This window comes from Geotrypetes seraphini, chromosome 2 (genome assembly GCF_902459505.1).
Source record: "Geotrypetes seraphini chromosome 2, aGeoSer1.1, whole genome shotgun sequence".
Lineage (NCBI taxonomy): Eukaryota > Metazoa > Chordata > Amphibia > Gymnophiona > Dermophiidae > Geotrypetes > Geotrypetes seraphini.
Window position 1 is genome coordinate 413,538,695 of NC_047085.1, and position 17,255 is coordinate 413,555,949.

Consider the following 17,255-nt stretch of genomic DNA (forward strand, 5'->3'; position numbering starts at 1 on the left):
TAACCAGCCAATCGGGACGCACGTTTTCTAAAAACAACAACCAGAGGCAGGCCGCCTACACTCTAGGCATCTGTCGCGGGTGCAGGGAGGTGCCTAGGGATGCTTAAGCTCGCCCAAGGCTGGGTGTGGGCGTGGTCTCACCCAGAAGTGGCCTTAGGCGAGCTTAAGATGCTCTAGGCATCTCCTTAGGGCCATGATAGGCGCCTGAAATGCAGGCCATTGAAATGCTGGCCTACATTTCACAAAGACACAACCGCTAAACTGATTGTGGCAAGGAAATCTCCCTGTTGTGATCAGCTGAGTGGCCATGACAGGGAACCCATGAACCCCACCGCAAGTTGGCTGGCAGGAGGGATGCCCAATCCCTCCTGCCACAAACTGCAAAATAAACCCCCAACAGGAGGGATGCGCAATCCCTCCTGCCAACACCCCCGCCAACAACAACATTGGCAGGAAGGATGCCCACACCCTCCTGCTGCAAACCACAAAACAATCCCCTGCAGGAGCTGTCCAGTTATGTTTAGCCACTCAGGGGTATACATTTCAAAAGTTTTCATCTAGCTATATAACTCAGTGGTGGTTGTTAGATCACTTTGATAGTTCACCTCTCTGTGTCCTCTGTTGAGAAGATAAGAAGGCTTTTGATTTTGAAAGATATCTGAAAAATAGAATATAAAATGTGAAATCCTAATGGAATGGGATATAATCTATACAGATGTTCTCCTATCGCTGTAGTTTGAGCAACCTCTTTAGATTTAGCCTGACATCAAGGCTAATGAAGCTATGCACTTAGTGACTGACTTATTTTTGTCTTAAGGGTGATTCTGCGAAAGGAGAACAAGGAGAAAAAGGTGCAACGGTGAGTGCAGTTCATTGGATATAATAATATTTAAAAAAAGAGGCTGGGGGGTAATAGATACCATCCAAACAAAACAAAAACTCCCACCAGAAATATTTAGACCAAGCACAGAAGCTACCAGGGCAGTGTTGCTTTCATAGCAAAATGACAAACCCTGTTATATAGGTGGGGTAACCCTCTTCACCATCTATCCATCATAAGCAGAAAAAACTTTTGCTGCTATAAGCAGGCACCCTCTGCAAAATATACTTATGTTTAAAACCAAAACAAGAGGAACAATACATTTCTAATCTGCACACAAAAAAGTAGCACATGAAATTATCTGTCACAAGCCAGCCTATGATTGTTTTGTAGCCTAGATGTTACTTTCTCAGGGCCATCCTCGTGCAAATAGCACCATAACATGGCCCTGAGGAAGTAGCATCTAGGCTACGAAACGATCGTAGGCTGGCTTGTGACAGATAATTTCATGTGCTACATTTTTGTGCGCGGATTAGGAAATTGGAAGACTGGGTGTCCAAGTGGTAGCTGAAATTTATTGTGAACAAATGCAAAGTGATGCACATTGGGAAGAATAACCCAAATCGTAGTTACCAGATGCTAGAGTTCACCTTGGGGGTTAGTGCCCAAGAAAAAGATCTGGGTGTCATTGTAGACAATATGATGAAAACTTCCCCCCAATGTGGGCAGTGGCCAAAAAAGCATACAAGACGCTAGGAATTATTGAAAAGGGATGGTTGACAAGACTAAGAATGTTATAATGTCTCTGTATCGCTCCATGGTGTGACCTCACCTAGGGGTATTGCATTCAGTTCTGGTCTCCTTATCTCAAGAAAGATAAAGTGGCACTAGAAAAGGTTCAAAGAAGAGCGACCAAGATGATAAAGGGGATGGAACTCCTCTCGTATGAGGAAAGGCTGAAAAGATTAGGGCTCTTCAGCTTGGAAAAGAGGTAGCTGAGGAGACATGAGGAGATAGACATGGGGGAAGCCACTGCTTGCTCTGGATCTGTAGCCACTGCTTATCCTGGATGGAATGTTGCTCTCTTTGGGTTTTTGCAGGTACTAATGACCTGGAGTGGCCACTGTGAGGACAGGCTACTGGGCTAGATGGACCATTGGTCTGACCTAGTAAGGCTAATCTTATTCTTATGTAGGGACAGGGGAGACTCAGAGAGTCATACCCAACTCTGGGGAGGCCCGGGTGGAGAACTGGAGAGAAAGTGAGATTAGAGAGAGGCTGCGCTGAGGGGTGGGGTGGGTTAGAGGTCAGGCTAGTGGGAGGCAGGGCCAGGGCATTGTGGGTGGGGCAGGGGGTAGGAGTAGGGCATGAGCGGGGGCTGGGTCAGGTATCCTTTTTTGTCTGTCAATGAGGCAGTCTCTTTCTATATTCTTTCTTCTGCTCTTGATACCCTTGCTCCTCCCATTTCACGTTCTGTAAGGCATGCCAAACCCCAGCCCTGGTTAACCTGTATGATTCGCTTCTTACATTCCTATGTTGGATCTGAGGAATGTCTTTTGGCTGAAATCCCATACTCATGTTGACTTTGTGCATTTTAAATTTCGGCTGACTTCTTTTCAGTCTGCCTTTCACTTGCAAAACACTTGACTAATTCTCTTGGATCTAACCCTCACCATCTCTTTTCCACACTCAAATCTCTACACAAAGTGCCCTCACTTCCACACCCCCCCCCCACTTTGCTTTCTCCCCAGACTATGGCTGGTGTCAGAGTGGGGTGCTAGGAATTTGGGTTATGTCAGGATGGGGTGCCACAGTTTGGTGAGGGGTGTCAGGGTTCAATGGGGCCTGGCAGCAGGAGGGAGTGGGCATCCGTTCTACCAATTTTTCTTTGGAAGGTGCGGAGGATGTCAGGAGAGTATGGAGATGTCAGGGGGGTGGTGTCAGGGGATGTTGGGGGAGGGGTATAGGACAAGGGCTTTCTGTGGAGGGGGCTGGGGGATCGGTGGGTATGAGGGAGGGAGAGAGGAATTAGATCTCCATGCCAGTTCAAGTGATTTTGGCAGGGTAATCCGTGATCAGCTGAGCCAACAGGATTCCCCGAAACTGGCTCAGCTGATCGGGTATTCCCTTGTGATCAGCTGATGGCAAGCTGTTCTGACAGGGTAGGACACTTGGGTATCATATCCAAACAGCTTGCTTTTATGCGTTTTTCATGTGGATGTCTTTATATTTGGGACTGTTAAAAAAAATGATAGAAGTACTAAGGGTTAACACTTATTTTTGAAAAGGAAAAAAAAAAAAAAAAAGCTGTGTAGCAGTTTTGAGAATGGACATTTTTCTACTGATTTTCTGGATGTCTTTCTCAAAACGTCCAAACTCTGACTTAGATGTCCTATTGAAAATGCCTCTCCATGCTTTTTAATTCAGCATTTGCTGTATTATACAGTTAAATTATTTATTAGTAAAAGTTACATGTTATTATCATATTTAGCTGCTTCTTTGCAGATAAAATTACAGAACTTAATTTGTTCTTTGCTTCTTCTAGCTCTTTTTTTGTCATGGAATAAATTGTCTTTATCTTACGTCAAACCAGAAATCTTATTCACATCTCACATATTAATGAACATGCTGACTTACCATGACTGAAATGTCATGTGTTGGTATTTTGAGGAAGAACATAGTCCCTTATTTGCTTGCAAGTGGTCTATATTTCCTGTACACTACCAGTAGATGACAGCAAAGTTGGAAGGTTCTGGCAGTATGATTGGGCACCTTCATTTTTACAAAGCATCCAGAGTGCCGGGAAGGGACACACTTCCATTTCTAATGTATGGGGGAGGTGTGCTATAATGCAACTCCAAAAATAGGGGCTTTGATATGTAATTTTCAGATACAGATATAAAAAAGAGCAAGTTAACAATAAAATCAAATAAATAAACTCAGTTGCAAGCCTGTGTTAAGAGGAAACAGAAAGCTAAAATCAAAGATAAGAAAATTGAGCCTGGATTAAGCAAAACAATAAATCTTAATAAAAGATCAAACAGAAAGCTCCAAGAATTGGAGCAATAGAATAGGGGGTGGGAAGATAAACAAAAAGCTTGCAGAGGAAGGCCTCTTTATTGAAAAAAGCCCCAAATGATGTATATCTTCCAAATATCTCAGGCAGTAAAGCTTCTAATCTGTAGCAATAACTCACAAACTCTAAGAATAACTGCTAATTCCCACAGCGAGGCCTGATGCACATAAGGATTTTCCCCATTTTGGGCAGATTCACTTTTTTGCCATTGCGAAAGCATTAATGAATCAAATCCAGAAAGGAAGAAATCTTAATACACTTGACCCTTTGTTTTTATGGACAACTGTTATATAAATTCTCTTTCTGATGTAGTGGCAAAGACGCTTAGCTTGGAATACCATAATTTATTTATTTAGATTTTTATCCCGTCCTCCCAGTAGCTCAGAACGGTCTACAAGTGAACATACACAATGGAGAGTAATTAGACATATAAGAAGTACAATAGGTTTAAATGTTTGGACATACAAGACTGTGTAGTAATTTAAATACAGGGAGTATACAGCAAATTAAGAGTAGAGTTTAAGTATAAGTAGTTTAGTTTAAGTACAAGTTATTTGAGTTTAGATACAATTTGTCAGAGTATAGACTAAGAGAGGACTATACTGAAATTTAGGGAGAAGATAGACAGGGGAGAGAGGAGAGATGTGGGGCTTAAGGGGGGAAGTAGACTGAGTGTGATCTTTAGTTGAAGAGGAGGGTCTTTACCATTTTACGGAATGTTAATAATGAGTTCTGTTGTCTGAGTTGAGGGTGGAGTTGGTTCCAGAGATGTGGAATGAAGTGGCTGTAGGATCGTTTGCGGGCAGTTTCTGAGAGGAGGGACCTTCCGGGGGGGGGGGTGGTGTGCATAGGCGTATCTCCAATTTTGAGCGGAGGGTGCGAGTGGGGGTGTAGATGGGAAGCTTGGATTTTATGTAGGAGGGGGTGGTGGAGTAAATTCTCTTGTGGGCTATTGCCAGGGCCTTGAAAGCACAGCGCTGGCTAATTGGGAGCCAGTGTTCAGCACGGAGTGCTGGGGAGATGGGATCATGGTAGTTGAGGTTGTGTAGGAGGCGGATAGCTGCATTTTGGACCCGTTGGAGGCGTTTGAGATTATTTTTGGTTAGTCCATTAAATAGGGAGTTACAGTAATCCATTCTGGAGAGGACATATGCGTAGAGGAGTTGGGCGAGGTCAGGTGTGGAGATGTAGGGTTTGATCCTTTTCATAAGCCTATTAAATCCAATTTTTTTGTTAGTTCCTTAAGACATCAGGTTCTTCGTTATTCTGCAGCCAAAGAAAACACTGCAGAAGTTGCCTGATGTAGTTGGGCCATATCTTTCTCTTTGCTCACCACTCCATCCTCAGTTTCATCCCTACTGACTCACTGGGCTGTTAACTCACTCTGCTTCTCCCTGCACCTTTGTGACTGCATTACTATCCCTTGCCTGCTGCCAGCATAGTTTCAAACAGATTGCCAACTGACACAATTATCTGTAGATACTATAGAACTCAGCAGTGGCTACAGGTTACAGATAGAGGGTACTATATGGAATACAATACATGGGAAAGGACAACAGTACAGTATAGGAGAAAGAGTAGACAGTACAAGTGACAATAATTGTAAGAAGAGGACAGCACAGGGGGCAGTTTTAGGAAAATTAGAGTGGGTACATTATAGGATATATGGGGAGGGGAAAAGACAGCATCAAGGACAGCATTGGGGGGATGATATAAAGGAGAGAAGATGCAATACTGCAGAGTGGGATCCAACATGCCTGTCCCACGCTTTCTTGAATTCAGACACAGTCTTTGTCTCTACCACCTCTACTGGGAGAATATTTCATACATCTACTATCCTTTCTGTATTAAGGTATTGTCTTAGATTACTCTTAACTTCATCCTATGCTCTCTCATTCATAACATAACATAATTATTTATTTGTATACTGCACAATGCCTTTCGGTTCTAGGCGGTAAGAGAAGGAATACAGTAAAGAAGGAATTCCTAACATTACATTACATTAGTGATTTCTATTCCGCCATTACCTTGTGGTTCAAGGTAATGGGATTTGACAAAGAAGGAATACAGTAAGGAAAAAATTGATAACATTAAGAATAGGTATTCCATAGATATTCCTAACTATCCTAGACAAGAACAAAATCTATGCTAAATAACCTTTAAAGATGAATTATAGGAAATATAAGTACATAAGATGAAAGAGTACAGTGGTTAGATACAATAAAGGAAGAAAGAATGAAAGGGAGGAGCTGTTAGACAATAGAATTCCAATAATTTTTGTCACATAGGCATCATATCTCCCCTCTTCCACCTTTCCTCCAAAGTATACATGTTGAGATCTTTAAGTCTGTCCCTATACGCCTTATGACTTATGATGAAGACCACCAACCATTTTAGTAGCCTTCCTCTGCATTGACTCCATCCTGTTTATATATCTTTTTGAAGGTGCGGCCTCCATAATTATACACAATATTCTAAATGAGGTCTCACCAGAGTCTTACACAGGGGAATCAATACCCAGGGCCAGTTCTAGACATGCTGGGGCCCAAGGCAGAAATTAAGGAGGGGCTTTCGATCCCTTCTCCTTCAAAAATTACAAAGATTAGGGGACACTTGATGAAGTTACAGGGAAATACTTTTTAAAATCAATAAGAGGAAATATTTTTTCACTCAGAGAATAGTTAAGCTCTGGAACGCATTGCCAGAGGTTGCGGTAAGAGCGGATAGTGCAGCTGGTTTTAAGAAGAGTTTGGACAATTTCCTGGAGGAAAAGTTCATAGTCTGTTATTAAGAAAGACATAAGGGAAGCCACTGCTTGCCCTGGATTGGTAGCATGGAATATTGCTACTCTTTGGGTTCTGGCCAGGTACTAGTGACCTGGATTGGCCACTGTGAGAACAAGCTACCGGGTTTGATGGACCATTGGTCTGACCCAGTAAGGCTATTCTTATGTTATGTTCTTCTCTTTCCTGTACCTCTCCCCATTCTCCCCATCTGCTATTACTACCACACATGAAATGACTTCTTTACAACAAAACCCAGAGAGACCTTTACCAAATACACGACAAGGGATCACAAATGGAAATACTGTAGAAATTGAACTGGGAACCCCAAGAAATTATACTCAGCAAGTATCACAACAATGGAGAAATAAAAACTGATATGCACTTCTTTCAATACTGAACACAAAGGGGTCCACCAAAAATTAGCCACTCTCTTGCTGTGGCTGGTGGGGATCCCGAAGCCCTACCGGTTAATGACCACCTCCTCTAGTCTGGCAGCTCTGTAGTTAGTGGCAGTGACCCTGAGCTGCCACCAGCTGCAGAGCTCTGGCTGCTGGACTAGAGGAAGAGGTCTTCAGCTGGCAAGGCTTTGGAATCCCCACCAACATAGGTATTTATATTTTGCATTTGGGCAGGGGACATGAGAGAAGGCAAGAAGAAAATTTAGTGCCCACTCACTTTGGGCTTAAGGCCATTGCCTACCCTCACCCCTCACTCCCTCCCCCCTCAGCTGTCTGGTAAGTCACTAGACACAATACAAAGATCTGTGACACTCATAACCCATGGCTAACATATTCCAAGAAATAAATTTAAAACACTTTTTTCTGCCTTTGTTGTCTGGACATTTTATTTTCCCATTCTACAGGTCCCATTTTGCCTCTTCTGCTTTCCAGTGTCTTTTGATAATTCCTTTCTAGTGGTTGCTGTCCATATGTCTTATCTCCTCTCTCCTGTCTTGTTTCATTCCCTTACTACATCATTAATATACTGATCTTTCCTTTTTTGCTCTTCCTTCTCTTTTTTCTTTTCTATATCTCCATCCATTCAAATGTCACCTTTCCTTCTTTTTACTTTTTAGCTACTTACCAACTTCTCATCTCCCTTTCTCATGCTGTAGCTCTCCTATTTCCCATCTCACACCTTCACCAGTCTCCTATTCCCTTCTATCTTTCATCTATTCCTCATTATCATATTTCTACCTCTCTACTCATGCTCCTCCTCTCATTCATCTCCTTGCCACCCTGTTCCTTGGTCTTTCCCATATGATTCCACAATTTCCAGTATATCCTCTCCCTCCATTCTTGTAGCTCAACAACTCCTCTCCCTCTCTCTCTCATGGTCTGACATCTCCCTGTCCTTTTCCTCCATTATCTTCCTATCCCATCTCTCTTCCCTCCTATCCCTTCCCCCCCCCCCGATCCATCATATCACCTCCTCCTCATAGTCCAACATTGCTCTTGCTATCTTTCATGCTGTTCTGTTCTCCTCTCACCCTGTCCAACATTTCCCCTTCTCTCCCTCCCTCTCAGGTACTTGTGACTTGGATTGGCCTCCGTGAAGATGGGATACTGGGCTAGATGGACCATTGGTCTGACCCAGTAAGGTTATTCTTAAGTTCTTATCTCTGCCATTCTCTTCGCTTCCAGGGGTATAGCCATGGGGAGGAGAAGAGGGGAGGCTGGGGTCCCTGGTCTTCCTATTCGTGGCTCAGGTTCCCCCAATGGCAGTGCATATACTGTCTTGTAGTCTCCATCAAGGGCTATACACTTTACATTTTAATTGCATTCTAATCATATGGGCAGCTTGGAATTTAGCTTGCGCTGCTTTGTAACATGACTTGATAAAAGGGAGGGGGGTATATTTTGTAGATGGTAAGGGCTCATATGGTAATCCCATGCTAAAGTAGTTAGTGTGCGTTAATGTAGCCATTCTAACTGATTAGTGCAAGAACATCCACTCTCTGCCCCCCTGACATGCCCCATGCACAAAAGAAAAGTAAAACATTTTTTAGCATGCATTTGCCAATTTGGAACTTATCAAAGGACAAGTTCCTGGATGAAAAGTCCATAGTCTGATATTGAGACAAATATGGGGGAAGCTACTGCTTGCCCTGGATCAGTAGCATGGAATGTTGCTACTATTTGGGTTTTTGCCAAGTACTTGTGATTTGGATTGGTCTCCATAAGGTCAGGATCCTGGGAAGATGGACCATTGATCTGACCCAGTAAGGCTTTTCTTATGTTCTTATGAAGCCTGAGCACCTCCTGCAATAAGCCATTTTAAGCCATGGTAAGTGCACCTTGCTAACACTTAATACATGTTAAACCAGTCAGTGCAGTTAAAAAAACCCCATGCTAGTTGATTAACATGGAAACTGGAGGTGTGCGAGTTGTGTCAGGAATGGTGGCCAGTGGTGACAACTAGAGCACAGATTGATACTACATTCTAGCTGCCATGACTTCTTTTAGCAAAACTGAACCTAGCATCACCTCAAGAGGGGGAATTAAGTGCAGCCATGGCATTGGCAGTCTGGTAGTGCAAATCACTCAAAGGAGAACAGCTGCAGTGGCAACATCCCCTGCCTGGTGGGACATAAACAGTAAAGGATTTCAAAAATGCATGGGCTTAACACAGAGGATCCCTGTCTAGAAAGAGGATGGAATCACAGCAAAGCTTAAAAGATCTTCACAATTTAAAGAGAGCATAGTGGGATATAACTCTGGTTGCCTTGTTGGGCAGACTGTTATACAGGTCTTTTATCTGTTGTCATTTATTATGTTACTATAACATATATCTTGGATTCTGATCTCCTTTGGCAGAAAGACCCCTTTTTCTGAGACAAGCCCCACTCAACAGAACACACCCTCCCAGGACCTACGTGAAGGTCCCATTGGTAATCCTTTGGGGCCCTTGGCATAAGCAGTCCCATGACCGTACCAATATAAAAATTATGCCAGTGCTCCCTAGTAGTAGGCTTGCGATAGTCTTGTATGATGGGAGGGTTGGGTCTTGAGCTTAGGGGTGGGGGTGGGTGAGTGGGAAATCATATCAAGTCTTATCTTGAGGGAGATTCTTGGGGGTAATAAGATCAGGAAGGAGCTTATCTTTGGGGGTTTGGACTGAAGAGATTCATTGAGCACAATATAATTTTCTTATTCTTTGATATGGGCAGCTGCTGTTCTATGTATTTATTTTTAGTATTTATATGCTACTTATAACCTAAGGGGCTTATAATAATAAAAAAAGGTCTAAAAAGTGGACTAAATGGGTACTTGGACGATCAAAAAGCCTGATCGTCCAAGTACCCATAATCAAAGCTGGTTTTAGATGTATCTAAAACCAGCTTAGGCCTTTCCAGTGCCTCTAAACGCACAGAGAGAAAAGAGGTGTGTTTAGAGGAGGGGAAAGGGCGGGCGGTGGGTTGGAGGTGGGCCGACCTACACCTAGGCGTACAACAGGTATAACCAAAATTTTAGGCAGGTTGCCTAGTTGGCACTTATACGTTTTGACTTAGACCAAGTCAAAACAGGTATAAGTGCCGAAAAGGGGCCGCTGAGCTGATCGTGGCTGCTGCGATCAGCTCAGCAGCCTGGCAACCTACCCACTCCCCACCGCAACCATTGGGGCAGGAAAGATGGCTCATCTCCCCTGCCGCAATAGCGATACCACCAAGTGCTGCCAAACGCAGCACTTGGGATCGCTAAAGCGGCAGGAGAGATGACCCATCTCTCCTGCAGCGATCTACCCCTCCCCCTGATCTGATCGGGCCAGGAGAGAGCCCAAACCCTCCTGGCCCCGCCAACAACAATCGGAGCAAGAAGGAGCCCAAACCCTCTTGCCCCAGCTGCACCCATCTTCCCCCGACTTGATCGGGGCAAGAAGGAGCCCAAGCCCTCTTGTCCCGGCAGCACCTACCTTCCCCTGACTCGATTGGGGCAAGAGGGAGCCCAAGCCCTCCTGCCCAGGCGAACCCCCCCACCCACTAAGATACAGGCAGGAGGGATCCCAGGCCCTCCTGCCCTCGACGTAACCCCCCACAACCATCCCCAAACCCTTGATCGGCCCCCCTGCCGACCCACAACCCCCCCCGCCGACCCCTCAACCTCCCCACCCCCAATCCCCCTCCCCTTACCTTAAAAATCATTGGTCGTACGGACGAGTGCCAAGTCCGTCCATCCGACAGGCCAGCCATCCCCGGAATGGCTGGCTTTAGGGCCTGATTGACCCAGGTGGCTCAAACCCCGCCCAGAGGTAGGGCCTGAAGCACCTGGGCCAATCGGAATCAGCCCAGTAGCCTTAGGTCCCTCCTATGGGCGGGGCCTTAGGCACATGGGCCCAAATGGAGGGGCCCACAGGAGGGGCCTAAGGCTACTGTGCCGATTCTGGTTGGCCCAGGCGCCTCAGGCCCAACCTATGGGCAGGGTTTGAGCTGCCTGGGCCAATCAGGCCCTAAGGCCAGCCATTCCGGGGATGGCTGGCCTGTCGGACGGAAGGGCTTGGCACCCTTCTGTCTGACCAATGATTTTTAAGGTACGGGGAAAGGGGTTGGGGGTGGGGGGGAAATCAAGGGGTCGGCGGGGGGGCTGATCGGGGGTTCGGGGGCGGTCGTGGGGGGGTTGTATCGAGGGCATGGGCACTCAGTTTATTTATTAGATGTCTGTGTGGAACACTGTCAAAGGCTTTGCTAAAATCTAAATACACCACATCTAGTGCACAATTCTCTGGTCACCCAGTCAAACAACTTGATCAGATTTGTCTGACAAGACCTACTTCTAGTGAATTCATGTTGCCTCCAGTCCTGTAATCCACAGGATTCCAGAAACTTGACAATTCTCTGTTTTAAAAGCGTTTCCATTAATTTGCTTACCACTGAAGTCAGACTTACTGGCCTGTAATTCTCTACTTCTTCCTTACTTCCACTTTTGTGGATAGGGACCACATCAGCCCTTCTCCAGCCCTCTGGTACCACTCCCGACTCTAGAGACTAATTGAAAAGGTCATTCAGTGGAGCTACAGAACTTCCCTAAGTTCCTTCAGCACCCTCAGATGTACATCATCGCTTTGCCTACCTTTATTTTAACTAGCTACTCATGGACACAACTGTCTGAAAATCGATCAGGGTCTATTACTCCTCCATCCCTGTTCACATTTGTCTTCTGCAGTCTCGCCATTAGTGTGGGTCCATAACAATGGACTACAGCATATTAACCAAACCATATCATTTCTTATATCCCACAATTATTTACTAGGATTCATTGCAATTTACAATATAATTACAAAAGACAGTCAGTTGAAGTTACAATAAGATGTCTTAGATCATAAATGGGTAGGCCTCATGTGATTTACAAAGAGTTAAGAGGTATATCTTTAACATTTTCCTGAAATTATAATAAGTGGGCTATTCCAGAGCATGGGTCCCTGAAATTCAAAATAGCTCTTTCCTTTAAACTTGTTGGGGAGAAGGGAAGGCCATTTTGAGGCGGTGTTCTTGAGTTGTGAAAAGAGTGTGTGACCTTAACACTCATACCGGTACTAATTGCCTGGTTTAGTCAACAGGTCCCTTGTAGATAAAGCACTTGTAGAAAAAGCACTTTCAATATGAATTAGAAACTAGAAAAAATATCTGTATGTATTAGGTTTTAATCATATGTGTATATAACATTTTAATTGCATTGCAGTACCATGGAATTCTGTCTGATTTATTTATTTTATTTTTTTATTACTAGGGTGGACCTGGCTACCGAGGAGAAAAGGTATGATTTGAAAGCAAATTTGTTGCAAGGTGAAATGATATTTGCACAGGCCTTTGAAACAAAAGAAAGAAATTGAGGGGGTAGAAGAAACTGCAACTATGTACGGAGACTTGACAATTATTCTATTGTAAGTTTATAAATACCGTAGCACAGGGTGGGTTTCTTGGAACCGAAGTGCTCAGCATGCTTTCTATGAAATTGTTGTCTGAAAAGTGCAGCAACTTTCCATGCCTCACATTAAACAACACACAGACTGTCCAAGGAACAGAGCCAAGCCCTGTTTGCAATCCTCAATATACCGACTTCAAAACTGTAAAATCCGATTAAAATCACTGCTTTTCAAAAAAAAAAAAAAAATAGTAACTGTAGCTGCTGAATTGCAAGTGGCAAATTTTGAGCTCATTGGTAGATCCATGCTACAGAAATACATCTTCAACCTCTATTGTCTACTATTTAAAGTAACCCATGTTACCTAAACAACCGCCTATACCGCTACCACTCAAACAGATCAAGGAGAACTCAAAACCTATTCACCTTCCCCCCTCACAATGGTACCCGACGTAAGAAACTATACGACAGCCTTCTAGCGACTCAGGCAGCAAAAATTGACCCCACCATCACCAAACTGATGATCAAAACAACAGACATCAAAGTGTTTCGAAAAGAAATCAAAACATTTCTATTTAAAAAACACGTCCCCACTAACTAATCTCCTCCCCATTCGCACAAGCTCACCCTCACGTGAATAACACATTAGTCAACTCCAAGAACCTTACCTTCCAAAAACTATTCTGATTCCTAAATAAGCATCTACCTTCAGTATCCAACAAACTTCCTCCTTCATTACTAGGTAATTTTTCTTCTGTAACCAGTATATACTGATATTCTCCACTGTACCCTGTTATCACTTGATTCCCTTCTATGAAATTCTTTCAAAAAAATCTAGATCTCTCATAATCTATAATCCTCTACCGTACCATGTAAAGTACATGAATCACTGTTATGTAATTCTCTCGGTAATCATTGCTATGTAATTCTCTCGGTAATGTCCAGATCTCTTCTAATTTGTAATCCGCCTAGAACCGCAAGGCACAGGCGGAATAGAAATCACTAATGTAATGTAATATAATGTTATGATTTGAATATCTGGCATATCTTTATTTATCAGAATATTGCACAATAGTTACCTTTCAAGTTTTATTAAAAAATTTGATACAACGCTTATAAAATTTCAAGGTGATTTCCATAATAAAACTGGGGTAAAATAACATGTAGTAACTTAACATCAACATTACTTACTTGAGGTTCAGAGAAGGGGGGGTAGAACTACAAAGTATTATACTAAAGAAGAAAAAAAAAAGGGCTAAAACAATAGGTATAGGGTTAAAAACTGCCGGTTGGAGCCCAAGATGAAAGTTTTGATATTGTGACTTATGTGGCATAAAGATAAGGAGACAAGTGGATCAGTTCTCAAAGGCATCTCTGAAAAAAAAACTTGATTTCTAAGGGGCTTTTTTTTTACTAATGTTTTTGCATTCACTGTGCATTAATTGCAAAAACTAGGGCTCCTTTTACAAAGGTGCGCTAGCGGTTTTAGCGCACGCTAAAATGCCATGCACGCTAGCCGCTACCGCCTCCTTTGAAGCAGGCAGTAATTTTTCGGCTAGTGCACACCATAGCGCGCGCTAATCTTGTGCATGCACTAAAAATGCTAGCGCACCTTTGTAAAAGGGGGCCCCTAGTGCATGGAGGGGCATATCCAGCATCTGCCCTGCCTTTACGTCCAGGGCAGCCGCTGCACGTGTATCATATTACATGCAGTGCTAGATAGCGTAGGTGCTCCCACACTACCTGGCACTGCATGCAACACAATCCCCATGCTATCAGGCATCACATATATCACAGCGCCAGTCCACTCCAAAACAAAAATAAATACATAACTGCCATGTTGGTGCACCCCTCCCCTCTGCCCCCTCTTCACTTTCTGGTCCTCTTCCTGACACTCCCCTGCACAACTGATCCCCCCCTCTTGACATATCCCTACATACGAATCTGAGCTGATCCCCTAACACCATTGCACATCTGATCCATCCTTGACATCGCCCAGACATCTCCTCTCACGTACGATCGGTGGCTTATTCTATGCTAACAGGACAAAACCAAAAGAGACCAACAAATCTGCAATGAAGATACAGCAATCAAACAACAACAGCAAAAAGGAACTGCAGAAAATGGACAAGTTTCATGAATTTTATTCAAATCAATGAAAGATGTTTCCAAAACTGGTCCTTGATATGAAGGGTGTGGACCCGACACAGATTGCAATCTGCGCAGTTCCTTTGACAGGAGGGTTTGGGTTTTTTTTGCCTATTTCTTCAGAATTTTATGTTTTGTTGCTGTTATCCATATGGTTCTTGCATACTTATGAACTGAGCATCACGGACCCCTGAGGAAGAAGTGTTTTTCAAAACACGGACCATGTCGGGTCCACACCCTTCATATCGAGGGCCAATTTTGGAAACATATCTTTCATTAATTTGAATAAAATTCATGAACCTTGTCCATTTTCTGCAGTTTTTTTATTGTTTTGTTTTATTCTATGCTAACAACATACTCTTACTTGCATGTATAACTATTTACTTATCTGATCTTTCTTCTGTGAACTCCTGCTTAGATGCAGTTTCTATATTTAGCTTGGAAACAGAAAGTGAACCCTGCCAAGTCAATAATATTTGCATTACTAGTAGAGATCTTTGCATAACCCCTTCCTCAAACCTCTCGTCTCATTCAGATATCTTGGTGCCTTCATAGACTTACAACTGTTTTTTTAGGTGAAATCTGTTTTTTATTAAGCAACAAACTACAACAAGTACAAACAGCAGGCAGAAAGTCAAATATAGAACACATAGCTCCCCTCCCCAAGAGGACTGGACTCTTATGTCCTCTCAGGTTACAAAGCGCCCCACCCCCCCTATCCCCCCCAAAGCAGACCCCTCCCAGAACCCCACACCCCCACCTCCCCCAATCCCCCACCCCCCAGATCAGACAGGCGGAATGGAATACAACTGCAGTCTATTCAAGATACGACTACGAACCCGGGGAGATAAACTGTCCAAATAGGGAGTCCAAATATGAACAAATTCTTTGCTCCGGCGGCGAGAGATAGAAACCAACGTGGCCTCCCACCCTAGAAGGTCATGTAATTTATTCCTCCAGTACCAGAAGGAGGGCGGGGTATCTGCCAGCCAGAAATTCAATATACACTTCTTCCCCAAAATATAACATTTGCTCAAAAACAGTTTCTCCGCAGAGGTATACACAGAAAACAAAGAAAAATGAGCGAACAGCATATGATATGCAGAGACAGGAACAGACACCCGTAGGAGACCCTGAAGAAAGGAAGCCAAGGCCCCCCCAAAAACTCTGAATACTCTCACATTCCCAAAGACCATGAAAATAAGAGTTCACCTCCACTTGTCAGGTGAGACAGTATTGGGTAGCGACACAACCCATATGGTAGGCCCGGCTCTGGGAGGCATACCCTCTCATCAAGGTCCTGAAGTGGCACTCTCGGAGCTCCGCACTATGCACCATAGTAGGAATATGGCGAATAGCCCGCAGCAAAAACCCCACCCCAAGCTCCTGCCCCAAATCCCTCTGCCAAGCCTCCAGCACCACGGTAAAATCCCTCGGGGGCCCTAGTGCCCCAAGCTGTTTGTGATATACGGAGACCGAGATCCCAGAGGCAAGGTCCTCTCCCCCCTCCAAAAAGGCACGAAAACTGATCCCAAAATCCAAAGAAAGAGAGCTCCGCGGAAGGGACTGCACATAATGCCGCAATTGACAATGAGCAAAGAGAAGGCCCGATGAAGGCAGACCACAACGCAGCAACTCATCGCAAGAGAGGAGCGTCCCATCCTCTCGCATCATATGAAAAAGAAACTCAAACCCTCGAGCCCGCCAGCGCCCAAAGACAGAGGGAAGCAGCCCCGAGAGAAAGGAGAGATTACCGGTCAGGGGCAATAACACACTAACATGAGGATCCTGGCGCCATAAAGACAACAACCATCGCCACACTTCCCAAAGGGGGCGAAACAAAACACTACGGCGACAGAACCCCGGCAGAACCGCCATCCGAGACTGCAATAGAGAGAGCAGATGAGAAGGATAATAATAGTCGCGCTCCAGGAAAATATCAGTATAAAGGTCAGTACCCAAGACCCAGTCCCGGACATGGCGTAAAAGACACGCCTGATTAAAAAAGCCATATCCGGCACCCCAAAACCGCCCCGGTCCCAGGAGCCCACCAGCAACTGCCACCGCAACTTCGGTCTCCGACCCCCCCAAAAGAATTTAGACAATAAGGAGGAGAGAGCCCGGATATCCTTACGCAAGAGATACAGCGGTAAAGTCTGTAAAACATAAAGCCACTTAGGGAATAAAACCATCCGAAAAAGTTGCATCCTCCCCATCAAAGAAAGTGGCAGATTACGCCAAGCGGCCAACACGGAACCGGTAATGGAGAGCAAACGAGCGACATTCAACCGGTAGAGCTCCCGAACATCCATGGACAACTGCACGCCCAAATAGCGAAACGAGGAATCCGCCCATTGCAAGGGAAAAGTCCCTCTCCAAGAACGCCGCAGACCTGCATCAGAGGCCAAAGCCTCCGATTTCTTTAAATTTAAGGTGAACCCAGAAAAATCTCCATACTCCCGTACACTCTCCAAGAGAGTAGATAAGGAACGCTGCGGATCAGTCAAAAAGACCAAAAGATCATCAGCGAAGGCCGCAATCTTAAAATGGGCGGCCCCCAATTGAAG

The 17,255-nt window shown here is 44.3% G+C and overlaps 1 protein-coding gene across 1 annotated transcript in view; it reads left to right on the top strand.

The window, feature by feature from the left end:
• COL28A1 (collagen type XXVIII alpha 1 chain) overlaps positions 1 to 17,255 on the top strand; it is a 312,775-nt gene that overhangs the window by 48,061 nt on the left and 247,459 nt on the right. Inside the window, exons 7-8 of the mRNA XM_033931029.1 lie at positions 818 to 859; positions 12,406 to 12,432. Coding sequence (XP_033786920.1) covers positions 818 to 859; positions 12,406 to 12,432 — 69 coding nt within the window. The remainder of the gene's footprint in view (positions 1 to 817; positions 860 to 12,405; positions 12,433 to 17,255) is intronic.